The sequence below is a fragment of the Arachis ipaensis genome, chromosome B5, assembly GCF_059453495.1.
Source record: "Arachis ipaensis isolate K30076 ecotype BB chromosome B5, ASM5945349v1, whole genome shotgun sequence".
NCBI lineage: Eukaryota > Viridiplantae > Streptophyta > Magnoliopsida > Fabales > Fabaceae > Arachis > Arachis ipaensis.
The window spans coordinates 11817077-11835928 of NC_142440.1; the positions used below are offsets into that span (position 1 = coordinate 11817077).

The window sequence follows — 18852 nt, forward strand, 5'->3', positions numbered from 1 at the left end:
ATACATCATGTTTTCTATGATTGCCTACCAATTGTTTGTGACAATGACAACCCTAGCTATGGAGTAGATTTCCCTTACTTGGCTTGGGGGTTGAGTTATTAGAGACACTTGAATAGTGGATATCAATTGTAGATTATGAATTGAGAAGTTGCTAATTGACTTGGAGTGCACTAAAGCTAGACTTCCTTAGGGTGAGGCTAGGACTTGTGACTCAAGTTAGTTACTCTCACTTGACTTTCCTCCATTGTTAGGGGGTTAACTAAGTGAAGCAATAATCAATCCTTATCATAATTGAAGGAAACTATAATGATGGAACTTCCAATGCTTACCCTTGGCCAAGGCTTTTATTTCAATTAATTGTTGTTTGCTTTTGTTAGCTTGAATTCTTGCACCAACTCTCAAAACCATAAAAGCTTTCCTAATTAATGATGCGCATTCTAAGGCAATTCCTAGGGAGGACGACCCGAGATCAATACTCTCGGTCATAGATTTTAGAATTATTTGATGCGATATTTGCGTGTTGGTTAGACTATACTCACGATTGGATATATTGCTAGTTTCTAACCAGCATATGAATATTTTCGTTCATCAGCTGCTGGCTACGGTTAAGAAGAATAGCGAAGGAATCCAAAAGATGCGTGTTACATATTACGACAGGAGGACTTCGGTATTTGTGGTTGAAGAGTTGGAGCCGTTTGAGGGGTGGAATGAGGGTTCATTCCGTGTCTAATTAAGGGAAGGGACATGTTGGCAACTCGGCATTAACAACATCGTTGACACAGCATTCTCTCTGATAATATTCCAGAATCTGAAAAATAAATGTTTTGTTCAAGAAATCATGGGAGTCACATTCAAATTTGAGATACGTTATACGTATTTTATGGGTTGATACATTTTTCTTTTTGACTATTAAAGTATGTTAGAAGATGTTTTAATATCAGAGAGAAAATTTTAATGCTAAAGAAAAAAATTGTCCTATATTTTTTCTTAGAATTTGGTTAATTTGTATTTAAAGTGTATAATAATATATTTTTAAAAAATATAAAAATTTTATTTTTAATCATTTTTATTTTTTTATGTTTTTAAAATATGCCTTTAAAACTCATGATAGTAAGATTTTTCTTTTTATGATTATACATACAAGAGGAGTGGTATATGTATTTTTTCTCTTGAAATTTAAAAGTGATTAGATGATGCATAATTCAAATATTTAAATTTACATGAAATTGGTTAAGGTAATAAATAGAAAGGCTAACTATACATTCAGAAGTTAACTAACAACTCAGAATTACCTTTTGGTGAATGCAAATTGAACTTTTCCCAAAATCTTTAGCTATCTTGTATTCATTCGTATAGTTGTTAGTTGTTGGTTGACTTCTAATCATATAATTAATATTTTCGGGAGTGATTATACACTCACTGTCAAACAAAAAAAAAGGCGTCATGTAATGAGTTTAGCATCGTATAAAACGTAAAATTTATAAAATTAATTATAGAAAAGCATTGAATGCAAAACTAAAGTGTTTTTCATTAGAAATAATTACATATTAAACAATTTAAAAAAAACTAACGCGCATACAAAAAATCAGTCTATAAATTAATTATTATATTTATGTATAAATATATATAGTTTAATTTATTTTTAATATATATTTTATATATAATAATAACCAATTTTTTATATATACATAACATGATTGTAATTTTAAATATAATTTGATATAATTAATTTTGTTTGATCATTTAATATGATTAAATTTTACTTTTTCCCTTATAAATTGAAAGTATTTTTGTGTTTGATAGATATATAGTTATTCGTATTTTTTTTATCGATTTAAACTTAAAAAAAGTAATTTTATGATAAATTATTAATATTTTTGTAACCTAAAAATTTAAAATTTGATTCTTATTATTTTCAAAAAAATTTTTAGACAAGTAGTTCTATAATCGTAATTAACCTAATAAATCTTTAATTATAAATCTTGACAAGAGAATAATTAGTCAATTTTTGTTAACAATTGATATATTTTGAGAGACAGAAAAAAGCTTTGACCATTAATAATTATGTTAGTTTAGTACTATTCTTAACAAAAAAGAAAGAGAAAAATTTTCAGAAGGATTAAATATTTATTTTGAAATTTCGGTCCCTATAAAATTGTAATTTTGGTTTTGATCTAGTAAAATTTAAAAGATACGTATTTTAATTCCTACTTTTAGTTTGCTCCATTATTTATTAATGTGATAAGTTAAATGTTAATAATGTGTGACGTGTAACACTTAATTGAATAAACTAATAACAAAGATTAAAATAAATATTTTTAAAATTTACTGGATACCAAAATTTGAGGGAAACAAATTTATAAGAACTAAGATTTAAAAAAGTTGTGTCAGAATATATCACTAGACACTAATTAGTTTTAGGAATTTGGATTGGATTTTCAAAAGGAGTATTTATTTTAAGGTTGTGAGAATCGGATCGATTATTAAATCAGTTAAATAACTAGTTTAATAGTTTAATAGTTCAACCGGAGTTAAATCGTGGTTGAACTAATTTAATTAAATATAGAGTAAAATCATAAAAAATTCAATACATAATTTTAAAACGTTAAATGCAATAATTTTTAAACTAATAAGATTCAAAATTTAACAATTTTACAAAATAAACAATACATAATTTATCATTAAAAGGTCATAAACAACTTCAAATATCAAAATTTATAACTAAAGAAATTAAAACACACATAAATGATAAATACAATGTTTTGCAACCAAAAGAAACAATATTCAACAAACAATACTTCAACTAAACAAAGATACTAGAAGTCATAATCATCATTAAGTATTATTGTACAGTAATCAAAAGAAACAATATTCAACAAATAATACTTCAACTAAATAATATTCCCAAGCCAGGTCAGATTTTCCTCGAGAGGAACCTGTCTGAGATTCTTGTACAGCATTATGTTGTTGTTGCTGATCATTTTGTGACTGTTCCATCTAAATTCAGAATGAGCAACCCAGAATCCAGACCAATATATCAATTCATAGTTCATAATTCATACAATTTATATGGCATTCAACAGAGCAGAATTGACAAAATCAAAAAATTGAACAGAGCAGAATTGAAAAGATAAAAAAAAAATTAAAGAACATAGCAGAGCAGAATTCTCAAATTCAACATACATCAAATTTATTCTCAAATTCAACATACAACAAATTTATTCAACATTTGATTAGTCATATAAAAAATAAAATTAAAAAATTAAAAAACAGAAGAACAGAAGCCCAGAACAAAAAATGAAAAACAGCACAAACAGAAGCTAGAAGGCAGAAACCCAGAACTTACCGCAAGAGAAGAACGAACAGAAGCCAGAAACCCAGAGCCCGCGACGGTGTGCGACGACCCGCAACGGTGAGCGACGACCCCGCAACGGTGGGAGTGTTCTTCACGGCGTCGGTTGTTCGTCATATGCAAAAGCTCCAGCCTCGAGCTTAGGGTTGGAAGTGGAGTGTTCTTCGAAGATTTTGGGAGATTAGGAGTTTAGGGTAAACTGGTAAAGTGGTTGGCTTCTACACACATTCTTCAGCCTGTTTTTTTTATTATTATAAAAAAGCCAAACGACGCCGTTTCATTAGTAAGAAAAACCGGTACTTAAAAAAATCGGACCGATTCGTCCAGTTTGTCGATTAACCACCAGTTTGATCGATTTTTTGCAGCACGGTTTTACAGGTGGACCGGACCGGCTAGATGATCGATTTTCGGTTAATCCAGTTGAACTGACTGGTCCGGTCCGATTTTCAGAACATTGATTTATTTTTCCCTCTTAAATAAGAGGACCTTTTTTTTAGAAAACATAATTTTGTATTTGAATAGAAAATATAAGAAACATTGTATTTAATATTAATTAATTAATTAATATTTTTTTTGCTTTTTAAAAGAGTAAGATATTTCTCACATAAAATAAAAGAGATTTTTTTAATATTTTTTATAAGATTTGTATTCAAAATTCCTTTAAAAGTTAAAACAATTAATTACGTGTATATAAAAAAATAATTACTAAATATTATGTACATATATATATATTATTATTTCAAACATTTTAAATATATATTTTACATGCTAATATATATTTTAAACAAATGATTAATTTGATAACAAAGGTTACTTGAAATTTGTTCGTTTTTGGGCTTGAATGTGAGGTTCAGACTCTTTTTGAGGCAGCGTTCGACTTCTGCTAGCATCGAGGTACGGGTGGTGCCTATAAGGAACTCCGATACTTAAGTTAGCAAAGATTTTAGTCATGTTTTTAGTAGATTGGATTTTGAATACCCTGAGGGTGTTAATGCATTTATAGTAGAATAAATAACCACTTTCTAGAGTAGTTCCACCTTTAGTGGTGGATAACCGTTCCCTTTTATCTAAGGGTTGTTAAGATCTCCCTTCTAAATTAGTAGGAGATATCTTAGAAGTTGGTTGAGATTCATCTTATTTGAATAAGTCAGGCCAAATTGGCGCCGCGTGGACCAACCTTATGAGATCGGATAGGTTCCAGAGTATTGTCTGGACTCTTGCTCTGTAGACTGGGCTTTTAACCCTTTTGGACCTGGCTAAATTGTGGGTTATGGTATGAACAGTGCCCCTATTCGAGGTCGAGCTTCATGAAGTCAGACTCAAGCAATCAGATTATCAAGTCGAAATGTCGGGTTGTAAAGAGTTAGTTTATGGTATGAAGCCAAGATGATCAGTTGACTCGATGTGATTTGAATATTGTAATGTTTTGTACAACTTGTTCAGTTCGAGTTGTTTTGAGGATACAAGACTTGTTTTAATACAAATTACCATTCTGAAATTTATTTTGATTTTGTACAACTCGTTTTATGCCGAGTTGTTTTGAAGATTGTAGATTTGTAGCACGACTTTGTTTTTGGTACAAATCGCTTATTTTGAGACGTAATTATTTCTTGATCGGATTTCATGCAACTCGTTTAAGTCGAGTTATTTTGTGGCTTAATGACTTGTTTTAATGCAAATCATTTTTGAAACTTATAGTTATAATTTCGTACGACTTGTTTTGATACAAATCGTTTATTTTAAAATTCGTAATTATTAATGCAAGTAGTTTTAAGGTTTTAAGATTTATTTCATTTCAAATTGTTTAGTTAAAACATGGTTATTTCTTGATCTGATTTTATACAACTAATTTAAATTTGAGTTGTTTTTAGGACTTCACAACTTGTTTTAAGTACAAGTTGTTTACTTTGAGTCCTTTTAAAGTATCATATTATCTTTATAACCATCAGACTTCATTGCTTTATCCATTATGCCTCTGCTCATGGTCAAGTTTTATGAAGTCGGATTCGAGCAATCAAGTGGATCTAATTATTGAATGAAGCCTTTCACTGATTTGTTCAACTTGTTTGGTTCAAGTTGTTTCTAGAGTAATAGAATTTTATACAACTTATTTTTAATACAAATCGCTTAGGACATATGGTTATTTTTTACTCGATTTTGTTCAACTCATGAGCTTGATTTGTTTTAAATGATGAGGCCGTATTCTAACCATTGGACACCAATTTGAATCTCGTCGCTTTATCTGAGCGACCAATTAAAAGGTCGACTCGTGATTTTCATGCTTTGTCGAGCATAAATTGGTGCATTAGTTGAAGGGATAATATGCTTATTTCCTCCTCTTTCTAGTTTTTACAAGGTTGTCAGCCTTGTGTATGATACATCTCGTTGTTACTCGAGCTATTTTAATTGGAGGATTTGTGTTTACCTTTTTGACTTTTTACAACTCATTTTATATCGAGTTGTTTCAATTTTGCTTTACTGATTCATTTTGACACAAATCACTTTTTAATTCTTTGCTTTAATGATTTATTTTGATACAAATCACTTTTAAAGTTTTGCTTTCAGGTTGACATGTCTTGTTCTTGACACAAGTTCGTTAAAAATATGGTTGACTGGCACAACTCGTTTAAACCGAGTTGTCCTCATGTTGTTGTGGATGCTAGAACAAGTTTTCTTTGGATAACTTGTTTTTGTGAAGTTGTTCTATTTTATACGACTAGATCGTTTATTTTTATTAGAACTTGTAAGATGAGCTCGTGAGCTTGGAATTTTGTACGATTTATTTGTTACTCGTGTGGGTCGAGTTGTTAAATCGTATTTATGCCTCGAAGGGTGTATTTAGTTAAGTTACTTTTGCGACTTTTTATAAACACAACTCTTTCAACCCGTTTGGCCCGAGCTATTTCGAGGTGCTTTTTTTCAATTCGCGTATGTAACTTCTTTCCACCAATCAGTTCCTCGTTGCTTCATTCGAGCGACCTCTATAAGGTCGACCCGTAATTTTTGCGGTTTGTTGAACTTCAATTAATGTGTTTTAATTATAAAAACTCAATTTTCATAAGAAATTGTAGTATCCCCTGTGTTGGAGGTGTGTCGTGACCTAGGCAGTTTGTCACCCTTAAGGTTTGACACTTTGTAGTATCCCCCTGATCGGTTGTATTTAAATTCGCTGATGTTGCATTCTGTTGCATAGACATAAGTTGAAAAAAACATTTCATTATTTTTACGAACAATATTTTTCATTCTTTCTTCGTTACTGACTCAATATGAGACATTTTGTTATTTTTTTTTTTTGTGCATTTGAAACATGCAACTGCTCCATTACCCTGACTGGGTATCTGTGGTTGTGTGTGGATTGGCACTCGAAGATGGAATCTTTAGAGTGGAGGCATGCACGTGTAAGTAGAAATTTGGTATCCAGGATCAAAAAAGGTGGCGTCAGCATCGGAATCCCTATAAATGCGACTTGGAGGACCGAGAGTCAGTAGCGGTCAAAAACTCTGCCGTGATTCTTCCCAAGGTTGTAATGTCGGCCCAACAGCGGATTCCGAGTTTGAGAAGAAAATCAAGTTCTATGTCGTGACTTATCCTATTGCGTGGAAGCAATAGTTCGCCATGAAGAGTAGAAGAGTAGGTGCAAGAGAGAGTGGAAGCTTTGATTTTGCTACCACCATGGAAAGGTCGGATTCACATGAAATCCTTCGGAGTTATTCACTCATCTTTGTTGCAGAAGAATCATTGTATGTCAGCAATGCACTTTTTGATATTTGTTTATCAAAAAATGCCTTGTTTTCATGTGGAATTTAGTTCTTCGTAACAATTTTGAATTAATCAAGCTGTTTGAACTGGATGCATAGGGAAGCCAGCACACATTTTGTTAAGGATAATTGTGTCGCTGATTTTAATATGTTTGCATCTTGTTCTTTTCTAGCAGTTGTCTGACCATTTTGTTGATCATCTGCCATTATCAAGGGTTGATCTCTAAGTCCCCAGCAACGACGCCAATGTTCTAATGGTTATCTGAATCTGGGATGCTTTTGGACCTGAATATAAGGTCCAGACTCCTTTTGAGGTAGCGTCCGACTTCTGCTAATATCGAGGTGCCGCCATCCGAGTTCCTCTTGAGGAGGTGGGGGGGATAGTATCTGCAAGGAACTCCGATGCTTAAGTTAGCAAGATTTTTAGGTAAATTTTTAGTAGATTGGATTCTAAATATACTTGAGGGTGTTAGTGTATTTATAGTAGAATAGATAACCACTTTTTAGAGTGGTTCCACCTTTAGTGGTGTATAACTATTCCCGTTTATCTAGGGATTGTCAAGGCCCTTCTAAATTAATAGGAGATATCTTATGAATTGTTTAAGATTCATCTTATTTAAATAAGTCAGGCCAAATTAAATTGGCGCTGCGTGGGCCGACCTTATTGAGATCGGATAGATTTTAGAGTGTGATATGGATTATTATTCTATAAATTGGACTTATATATATATATATATATATATATATATATATATATATATATATATATATTTTAAAAACAATTAATCCAAAGAAACGCTTAACAAAACCAAGCAAGATATAATTTGAACTTTACTTCGTCGGTCCCGTTCTATCTATCTATATATTACTCATAATGGTATATACTTTAAATCTCTTAATAATAAATGAAAAGTTATTTATAAATAAGATTGACTTAGATTTTCTAAAAGATTGACATTAAGAAAAAAAAATTTTATATACGGTATCTTTTAACCCAATAGACTAAGGACTAATTTATCATGGATCTAAACTCTATTTAAGTGTCTGACTTTGACTAACGGGTTGCTACTGTAGTGCCTGAAACAGCTTCAGTACCTTGTTGTATGACTCTTTTCAATCCCCATAGATCTGCACAATTGCCTTCTATTTCGCTATCCACACCTTTCTGTAGGAGGATTTGAAGTGATAGCTCGCCTGTACCACACCTTGCAACACTGGAATGTTGACGGAGGAGTTGGACTGTATCAACGGCAATATGACCCTATAGATGAGACTGCTGTTTAACTGACGATGGTTTTGAGACATGGTGGGTGCTAAACAACTGTACACTCCACCAACCCTCCGAGCCTCCCTAACACAACAAAATAGTATTGGTTCAGTCATATCTCAAATCTACTTAATATATTGCACAAAAGTACTCAAAAGTACAATTAAAGTTGAACTTACCAGTATCCGAGGTTTTGTCGAAGGGCCACACAGAGGCTCCATTGACACCCATTCGCAGCTTGCCAGCATTGCACATGGTACTTTAATCGGTCCGATTCAATCACCCGGTACTCAACACTCCTGCGAATACTGTAGTTCTTCACACCCTGTAGCACTGCATCTCGGCATTTGAACCTGTGACCGACCCGAAATTCTACCCCCACCGTCTAGGTTGTAATATTTTTCTCCCGTATCAGAAAACAGAGTCCTCTCATGCATGGCGTCTAGATCCAGACTATGATAGTGACTTAGCACTGCCGATAGCGTCAGAATTGGGTGAGGTGGAGGCAAGACATGGCGCGCCACAGTCTAGGCAGGCGTCTCAGATACAAACTCCTCCTCATCGCCCCCTTCGAAAGAATCACTGTCGGCACTATCCGCCACGTATTCTTCGTTTGACTCCTCGTTGCCCTCCTCCGCCTCGTCAACTGGAATGGCGAGATGGATCGGTGGTGGTGCAAGAGGTCGATCGTCTTGGACATAGGTCGAGTGTACAGAACCACCACCACCAATATCTCCAACCTCGGTATAAAGCTCCATCACTTGTTCCGCCATGATCCTTCCATGGATGTCGAACATGAGTCGAACATGCTTGTCCCCTAGAAGCTGAAATAGTAGAAACCGGAAAACTCCATTACCCATGGGTGCTAGCAACTTATACCCCACCCTTCCGATCTCCCGCGCTTTTGTACCACCAAGGTTGTTCAATATCAAACTCTTCAACTCCGACAACGTACTTACACGTTGAGTGCGCAACAATATCGGATTCTTACACTCAAATGTCACCCCGTTGTCGTCATTTCTCATACGACAATTGGGATAAACACACACAAGTATACAATTATGTATACGCTGTTACTGGCCACTGTTGCGTTATTTTTGTGAAAAAAATAAGATAGAAAAAGATATAAAATATGTGTGGAGAGTGCCAAAAATTACACCTCCTTTTATAGCAGTTAAAATTTTGTCTTCTTATATCTCGTTATGTAAAAATTTATCTCGTTTATAATGTAAATAAAATAAGAGAGGAATATTTATTTCGGTAGATATTTTTTAAATTATTTATTTCAGTAATTATTATAATTATTTTATTTATTAAAATAAAAAATCCAATAAGAATTAAAATGAAACAAAAAACTGAAAAAGAAATTAAAGAATGAATTTGATGGGTGGACGTGGACCACACATCAAGTCAGATGGATTTTGCTTCAAAGTCAAAGTCAAAGTTTACCACCAGTAATCAAGCATCCTGTCTCATCGGACGGCTAATATTCACTTAAAAAGAGTGGCCACTGAGCTGAGACTCACGTGAGACTGGAAAACGAAAAGCTGAGAAGATAGTAGTGAAGTACACTGTACAAAGTACACACCTCTGTTGTTCTTCCCTTTTCCCATTTATACGAGGAAAGCCATTTCACCTCTCGCTTTTACATTTTAAGTTGAGTGAGTTCGTCTCTTAATTCAGCAGAGTATTGTAAGTGCAGGTGCTTTCTCCCGAATCCTTTTTCTCCTTCATAGGTTTCATCCATCATGTTGCTTTGATTATTTATTATCTTGCTGCCTCTTTCAATTCGCTTCATTTTCCGATCCAGAAAGAAAAAAAAAAAAGCAATCTCTCTCTGGGTTTATGCTTCTTTGTGGTTGTCAAATATGATCTTCTTGTTATGGTCCTCAAGATGTGATTGATTGTATGCCTTTCTATATAAAGCCGGATTAACGACCATTAAAAAAAAAGAAGGATTCAGAGTTCTTTATGAATTATTAAAACTCAAGTTGATTCTTCTGAATTTTGTTTTGGTTGCAACAAATCATGATTATGTAGATTGACAGGCTCTCTTTTATTCCCTTTTGTGTTGCGCTTTTTTATTTAATGTTTTTTGAGTGCTTATGAAGCAGCTATTGTCTGCAGAAGTTCTATATGGCTAACCACGAAGATTCAAGTTCAAGGAACTCAGGTTTCTCTCATGCTAAGCTCAATGAGAGAATTCTTTCTTCGCTCTCACGGAGAACTGTTGCTGCCCATCCCTGGCATGACTTGGAGATTGGTACATATTATTGTGCTGCAACAATTTCTCTTTAGTTTCAATAATTGAGGTGTGAGATTACTGAAGAGCATTATTGTACTGTAGCGGTATCTAACTGAAAATTCACAAATGTTTCTGTATGCCCAGGCCCAGGAGCTCCAGTAGTTTTCAACTGTGTAAGTTTTTAAGTCTTCCATAACTTAAATTGGGAAAGCTTTTTATTTTCTCTCTTGAATCAATTGAATAGTTTATCTCTATTGTTATGGCTTTCCTATATGTGGCCATCTCCTAGCACTACTGTTACATTTCATGAACATAGATTACTCTACCAAACTCTCAATGCTACTGTGTTTTCTAAGCAAAATAAATGGATTTCCATGGCAGGTGGTTGAAATTGGCAAAGGTAGCAAGGTTAAGTATGAGCTGGACAAGGCAAGTGGACTTATAAAGGTGTGGTTCCCATCTTTCATTGCTTAAATTGTTCCACCGTACGTGTTGTTTCCAATTCAGCGCTTTTAGTTTGTGGTTGTTAATGTTCTTTTTAGTATATCATGCAATCATTTGCCGCCTTACTGTACATAGTTACTTAGCAAGTGCTTGTCAAAAAGGGATACTTAGAAAGTGCTGTTGTTTATGATTGATTTTTTCCATGGATGTACCGAAGCATAACTCACTCATCAGTTGAATATCACAGGTTGATCGTGTTCTTTACTCGTCAGTTGTATACCCACACAACTATGGTTTTATCCCAAGGACCATTTGTGAAGACAGCGATCCAATGGACGTTCTGATTCTGATGCAGGTAGTAATGCTTAACTTTTTTGTTCTATATATTTAACAGAAATATGTCTGTTTTCAGCCAAGATTTGAACTGGACTAAATTTGAAACTTATGCTTTGTAAAGGAGCCTGTGCTACCTGGTTCCTTCCTGCGCGCTCGTGCCATTGGATTGATGCCCATGATTGACCAGGTGAAAGTTACCTCCTTCTTGCCTGCAAACTAATAATTTGCTTTGTTTTTGTAGTCTTTACTGTTTGTTTGGCCAATTAGCTGATCGGTTGCTTCTCTGCTAGTGAATTGAACAAAAAGTCTAAGTGGTTGTCCTTTTTTTTATTTTATGTCCTTATTACCTCTGTATGGTGAAAACATTGCCTTACCTTGTATATTTAATGTAACATGATGAAATTTTTTTCCATTAACCTTTCTAATCCCATAGCTTTATCATGGGAGTGGTATATGATTGAAATTAGTGCTCATTTCATCGTAACAACAAAATATAATTGAGAGATACAATGAAAATTGTTTAATATCATATTAGTGTGCCTCAGCATGATTAGAGCGATCATATTAAGACTATACATCAGATATTGTGGTTAACGAGCTGCCGATGACTTTTGCTCATTTTATTTATGACTCACATTTGGCTTTCATTAGTGTACAAATTTGAAAAATATCCTGTTTCCAATAAAGGTGAACATTTGGAGAAAAGATTTTAATGCTTATTAACGATTTTTTTTGGCAGGGAGAAAAGGATGACAAGATCATAGCAGTTTGTGCAGATGACCCAGAGTTTCGCCATTTTACAGACATCAAGCAGCTCGCTCCACATAGGCTGGCTGAAATCAGAAGATTCTTTGAGGACTGTATCCTGTTATTTACATTCAGGATATAATTATGCATGCCATTCATTCTATAGCTATTCATAATTATACCCATTGATGAATATTTTCTGGGTGCCAATGGATAAAGTCTCCCCTATGTTTCTACAATCCATAAACTTCCTCCTTTCAATGTTATCATACCATATACCCAAGTTAGCTGTAAATCCTTAGTGTGCCTTGTCAGACAAGAAGAATGAGAACAAAAAAGTTGATGTTGAAGACTTTCTCCCAGCTGAAAATGCCATTGACGCCATCAAGTACTCCATGTGAGCTATTTCCTTTTGCAATATTACGATTTCCTTCGTCTTCATATGCTTGTTGTGTGTCTGGTGTTTGATTCTTGGCACCAATGTTTAATGATGCTTGATTTATTCTACCTAAGCAGATTTTTCCCCCCTTCTTTTTGGTAGGGATCTTTATGCTGCTTACATTGTTGAGAGCTTAAGGCAGTGACATTTTTGGGAAACTGACCGGCTGATTACAATGATATCTGAAATACATTCTAGTATCTACTATGCAAAATGTGAATGAGGGTCCTCAAACATTCTGATCTCTGTAATTTTTGTTGTCGCATTTGTGCTGCTCTTACGCCACTAGTGCAACTTTCCATGTCTAAAATCTAAATTTTCTGATATTATATGGTTGCAGTTATACTGCTACCAAATAATGAGCTCATGAGTCATGTCCCTTATTATAGCCCTATATTCTTCTGTTGTGGATATTGTTGTTTTCAGTTTTCACCATGCATCACGCGATCCTCTTGCCCATGAATGAATCTACGTCTTGGTTAGTTCATCCAAATTTAAAATTTTTACTACAAATGGAACTTACTACTAGTCTACTAGCAATAAGTAATTACACAGTTTTTAGATTTTAGAAAGAGCGATTGATTTGATCACTTAGGTAGTGTTTGTTTTCAGAGATTAAAACTGGAATTGAAAAACTGGGACTCAAAACTAGGGGTGTGCATGGGCCGGGTGAAACCGGATTTGGTGTGACCCAGACCCGACCCGAAATATATACCGGGCCTATTTTTAAGACCCGAACCCGACCCTAGACCCGATGAAATATATACACTTTCGGGCCACGATTATACCGGATAAAAACCGGGTGAAAACCGGGCCGTTAACATTATATTACCTTGATACCTTCTTGTAAGTTAGCATGTAAAAATATTCAAATTTCCAAGACTCCAATCATTATTTGACATAGTAAAATTCACTTAGAAATATATACTAAGAACCAACTCTTCTCTAAAATTAAAGCATAACCATAATCAATACTAATATTGCCTAATAACACCAAATATTTAAATCAATACAAATAACACAATATTATGCATTAGTCTAAAGTCTTATGCATTTTAAACATAAAATAGTAACTTATAGTCTTATATATAATGACTAATAACACAAAATATTAAGGTTTACAACACTTAAATTTCACATAATAATAGCCATTATCCATCACTAATAACACAAAATATTAATTATATATGATGATCGGGCCACCGGGCCGATCTCGGGTGACCCGAGCTATGGCCCGGACCCGACCCGAAATTATGACCGGGTCTATTTTTGAGACCCATACCCGACCCTAGACCCGATGAAATCACACCAAATTAGCCCCTAAAGTGTTCGGGACTGGGCCGGGTCTTCGAGCCGGGTCGGGTCATGCACACCCCTACTCAAAACTGTGTTTGATGATACAATTTCAATTTTGAGACACAAATTTCAGTTCTATCTGTATCTCCAAAAAATAGAAATACAAAAGACTAAAAATTTTGGGGATGGAGACAAAAATTTTAACATTTTCTTTAATAATTAAGGATGTTTAAAAAATATTTTCATTTCATATTTATATTTATTTTGAACCAAATAAAATACTAAGACATAATTCTTTCTTTCAATCTCAGCTCTCTTTCAAATGTGGAGAAATTCGCTTCTTTTTTCTGAGCACACATGCACGCCATAGTATGAGTTCCTACTCGATTGATTAGGTTAAAACCCCAATTTCTAATTTTCTATTAAAAAGCTTCATGATTTCCCACAACCAAAGCCTCACCTGTGAGTATTTGCTTTACTTGAATTAGTGGTTTAATGGGTACTAATATCATTATTAATTCAGTTTTTTATTTATTAAACATGTAGATTAATAAAAAAATGTGAGATTAATCTAAATGATAGTATTTTAATGGCAGCAGTATTTTGGTCCGCAATTTTGGACGATTTTTTTTAGCCAAATTCTAATTAGTTCTTAATATTTTAATATTTTAGACGTACTATTTTAGTCCAGTAAATTTTAAACGAATTTAATGTTATCTCATTGTTAAATTTGACACAAATAATTAAAGTTATGAAAACCGAATCGGTCAATAAATCAGTCAAAGGATTGATTCAATAGTCTTATCATAGTCGAATAGATTTAATTAAATATAAAATAAAATTATTAAAAATACAATATAAATTTTTAAATATTCAAATTCATATAATAATAAAATGTAAAATTTTACAACTCACATAATACTAATCTATATTTCATCTTTGAAATTTCATATTCAAATCCAAACATTAAAATTTATAATTTAAAAAAATCAAAATGCACATAAAGTTATAAAATAAATAAAAATAAAACAACCAAAATAACCTAGACTAAGAAAAATCCGAGGGGTCACTTTACTTTCGTGCCTAATTTTGATTTTTGAGTGACATTATTCAGAGTTATTAAAACTAGTAAACCGAATCTTACACCGATTCAGTCCAGAATAGGACGGTTTAAGATAAAGAATCAAGACAAATCGGTCAAACCTGATACACAATGCATGATTTGGGGTTTAAATCCCTCTCCTCAAAGAAGGAGGCATGTATGAATATGCTATCAAAGTGTCATACTTTTTGTTAATATATATATATATATATACAAATTATAATGTATACTGATATCTTTTATCAAATAATTTATTTTTATTTAATTTATTTTAATTTTAATTATAAATTTATTTTTTTATAATTATATAATATCTATTAATATTATTTTTTTTAATAAATACTTATAGTATATAATAGTATAATAGGTATAAATTAATTAATAAATTATTAAAATTTAAAAATAATAATTATTTTAATATAAAAATAAAATAAAAATATTTATAAAATATTTTGTACCTATTCATATTATTTTAGAATGACTTAATTATTATTAAAATGCTAGTAAAGATATGTATTTTAAATTTTATTTTTAAGTTTTTGACTATTTTATAATTTTTTATTTATATCAAGTTAATCGATTCAATGGGTGATTCACCAGTTGAACCAATAAACCAATAACGTAATAGTGGTTTGATCACTAGTTCGATTTTGATAACTATAACGTTATTACTCATTACTAATTAAAATAGGGGTACTCTACTGTACAGATTAGAATGGTATAAAGAGAAAATATAATTCTTTTTATAGTTATTTTTTATTATTTTATTATTATTCAAAATATAAATCCTACCTTTATTAATCTTTCTTTCATTCTATTAAAAGAAAAATATGTAAACTTATATGTTTACCGTATAATTCACCATTAAAATATCTCTGTATATTATACTAATACTATATACCATGCATTATAGCTTCTTTAGAGTGCAATTATTTTTGTTAGCAAGTTAATAAACATGACTAAAGGTAGGGGTGGCAACACTACCCGAACCCGCGGGTACCCACCCCGCCCCTACCCGCTCGGGACGGGTAATTACCCGCTCCCGCACCGGGGCGGGTTTTAACGGGACGGGTTCTTCGGCGGGGCAGGTCGGGGTCGAGTTTAGGTTGAACCCGACCCTACCCGCCCCGGTATATATAATATATATGTAAATATATATATTTTTAATATATAATATACATAACATATATAAAATAATTAGTAAAATGATTAATAATATTATATCATATATAAATTTTTACTTTAATTGATATTATGTATGTAAATGGTGGTTATATAATTTTTAAAATTTAATTTTATTTGTTGGATTTAATAATTATAGGGGCGGATAGGGGCGGGGTAGGTACCCGCAGGGACGGGTTAGGGTTTAACATTTTACAACTCGCGAGTAGGGTGGGGGCGGATTTGATGCGGATTTTCTGTAGGGCGGGGCGGGGTCGGGTAGAGCAAAAACCCGCCCCTACCCGCCCCGTTGCCACCCCTAACTAAAGGTTGCTTGGACGTGGCACTTGATGAAGGAATTAGTAACACAAAATTAAAATAAAATCCAAGACGAAATAGATAAAGAAATCAACAAGACAACGACCATGTGTCCGTTTGGAAGTGTATTATTATTACCTATGCTCCAAAGAGGGAAATGCAAATGCAAATCAAAGAAGGAAATTGGCCACAATCCCATCTTTTACCTGAAATTTAGTCCGAATTCCAAATATTCCAAAAGCTAGAGCCACATGTTGAAGCCCTTTTTTTTTTTTTTCAATTCCACAGAACCAGACAACCATCAGGCATCAGTGCACCGAAATTGCTGCAAAAGAAAGTGGTGCTGTGATTATGTGCACTACATACTGCATAACGAAATCTTGTTGCGAAATAGAAGAAGGGAGAAAGGTGAATTTAAAGGCAAGGGTCCAGAAAAGGATAAGGAATGCAACTGCAAACCCTGAAAGTCTTGCTGCAAACAAGATAAGTGCAGCACGACGACATAGCGACGACGACATGAGCTAGTGACCGGGAGCAGAGATGAGGCGACGCCGGCAACTGCGGAGCTAGCCGATGGAGAGGAGTAGGAGGCCAGGGTGAGGCTAGTTCGGCAGTGACGTGAGGCTTCTATGACAATGCCGGCAGCGACGGAACCCTCCGGTCGACGGAGAGTAGTTCGGCGATGGAGAAGATGGCGGTGAGTGGCTGCTCTCTCTTATCGGATGTGGGGGTGAGAGTGGGTTTAGGCTGTTAGTGTTAGGGTTGGGGTTGGTGGGTTAGTAATTTTGATTTTTAAATTTTTTTTTTTGAAAAAGCTCTACTTCCATGTAAAAATTACATGAATGGTATCCAAGTAATTTTCACTCCACGCTCCCACACTCTGTTTGTTTTACACACGCCTCTTATAACCTATATAACGAATCCTTATTTTGCGTTATCAACGTAAACTTTTTTATACAACGTAAACCTCTTTCTTCTTCTTCTTCTTCAACCTAATTAAATTCGTTGTTCTCCTCTTTCGCGTTTTTCTTCTCTGCATTATGGATCTGGATTGATTCAACCCAATTATTTTCGTCGTTCATCTTCTTCTTCGTTTTTTTTTTCTTCGATCTGCACTTTTGAATTGAAACAATGATAATCAACTTCAAATGAGTTGAATGAGTGCGATTTTGATGATTCTCAAACACATCAATTTGATGAGGTTTGGATTATTGAATTCTGAATAGAATTTAATGGAATGAAATTTTTAATTTTATTTGAAGTGAATTGAATGAATTGAGGTGATCTACATCTGAATTGAATTCAATTGAATTGATTATATGTAACTGTGAGTAATTGTGAGTGTCAGTAATTGTGAGTAACTCTGAGTAAATGTGAACTTTTCGGTTCGGTAAGTACTAAAGAGGTGGTTCATTACTTTCATGTTTTCGGTTCGGTCCGCAGAAAGGAGTCTAACAAAAATTAGACCAATATGTTCTGTTTTCTTCCCTAAGCACTATATAATTGTTTCACTATAATTAAGATTTCGGTTCACTATAACTAAGATTTTGGTTCACTATGAGTACTGTGTTCGGTTCACCATTAGTACTGTGTTCAGTTCATTCTGCACTATTCAAAACTCTTCTTCCTCACCTTCTACTGCGTCTTCACCAGAGAGAGAAAGAGGAAAAGACAAAAAAAATACAGCAGCAACAATAACAAAAGAATGACAATAGGGTTTCAGGGTTTAGGGTTTATGGGTTCCGGGTTCAGTGTACAGGGGTTCAGTGTGTTTCAAACTTTCGGTTCGCCCCGTGTATTAATTTCGGTTCACCGTGTTCATGGTTGAAGATTTAAGGTTTAGGGGTCTAGAGTTTAGGGTTCAGAGTTCAGGGTTTTAGGGGTTTAGGATTTAGGATTTAGGGTTTAGCATTTAGAGTTCAGAGTTAAGTGTTCAGGGTTCGGGTTCAAGGTTTAAGGTTTAGCATTCAGGGTTCAGGGTTCGGGTTCAGGGTTTAGGGTTTAGGTTTTATGGTGTAGGATTTAGGGTTTAGGTTTTAGGGATTTAGGGTTTATGGGTTCAAGGTTTAGTGTTCAGGGTTCTGGTTTTAGTGTTTAGGGTTCAGTGTTTAATTAGGGGTTCATATTTTTTTGGTAAACAGGAGAGCGATTTGGATTACTCTTCTGAAATGAATCAAACTGACAAAGTTTTGGATTATTCAATTTTGAATCGAATTGAATGGAATGCAATTGCTAATTTGAATTGAATTAAATGGATGGAGGTGTATTGAATTGAATTGAATTGAATTGATAATATGTAAATTGTAGGCAGAGTTATTTGAATTTGATTTTATATAATGGATTATGTTTCGTTCACTCAGTACTATACAATTGTATTATTTTCGGTT

The 18852-nt window shown here is 33.7% G+C and overlaps 1 protein-coding gene and 1 pseudogene across 5 annotated transcripts; one reads left to right on the forward strand and one right to left on the reverse strand.

Moving 5' to 3' along the window:
- Positions 1-8253: 8253 nt before the first annotated feature.
- Positions 8254-9174, reverse strand: LOC148563387 (uncharacterized; annotated as a pseudogene).
- Positions 9175-9901: 727 nt separating this feature from the next.
- On the forward strand, positions 9902-13081 carry LOC107642898 (soluble inorganic pyrophosphatase). Of its 5 annotated transcripts, none has more exons than XM_088488035.1 (9): positions 9904-10203; positions 10492-10640; positions 10767-10795; positions 11004-11069; positions 11314-11421; positions 11524-11589; positions 12142-12262; positions 12465-12546; positions 12691-13081. In XM_088488035.1, exons 2-9 carry the CDS (start codon positions 10514-10516, stop codon positions 12731-12733), a joined length of 642 nt encoding a protein of 213 aa, XP_088344161.1. In that variant the 5' UTR covers positions 9904-10203; positions 10492-10513; the 3' UTR covers positions 12734-13081. The 5 variants fall into 5 exon arrangements, with proteins under 5 accessions (XP_088344160.1, XP_088344161.1, XP_020978689.1 ...); XM_021123030.2 differs by having other exon boundaries at positions 9904-10079; positions 10508-10640; XM_016346402.3 differs by having other exon boundaries at positions 9905-10069; positions 10505-10640.
- The last annotated feature ends 5771 nt before the right edge of the window (positions 13082-18852 follow it).

Excerpts from the sequence above, each read along its gene's own strand:
- LOC107642898 (XM_088488034.1), top strand. The coding sequence starts at position 10,514 with ATGGCTAACCACGAAGATTCAAGTTCAAGGAACTCAGGTTTCTCTCAT. Across the intron at positions 10,796-11,003 it reads CTCCAGTAGTTTTCAACTGT|GTGGTTGAAATTGGCAAAGG; the intron begins GTAAGTTTTTAA and ends TTTCCATGGCAG. Across the intron at positions 12,547-12,690 it reads GACGCCATCAAGTACTCCAT|GGATCTTTATGCTGCTTACA; the intron begins GTGAGCTATTTC and ends TCTTTTTGGTAG.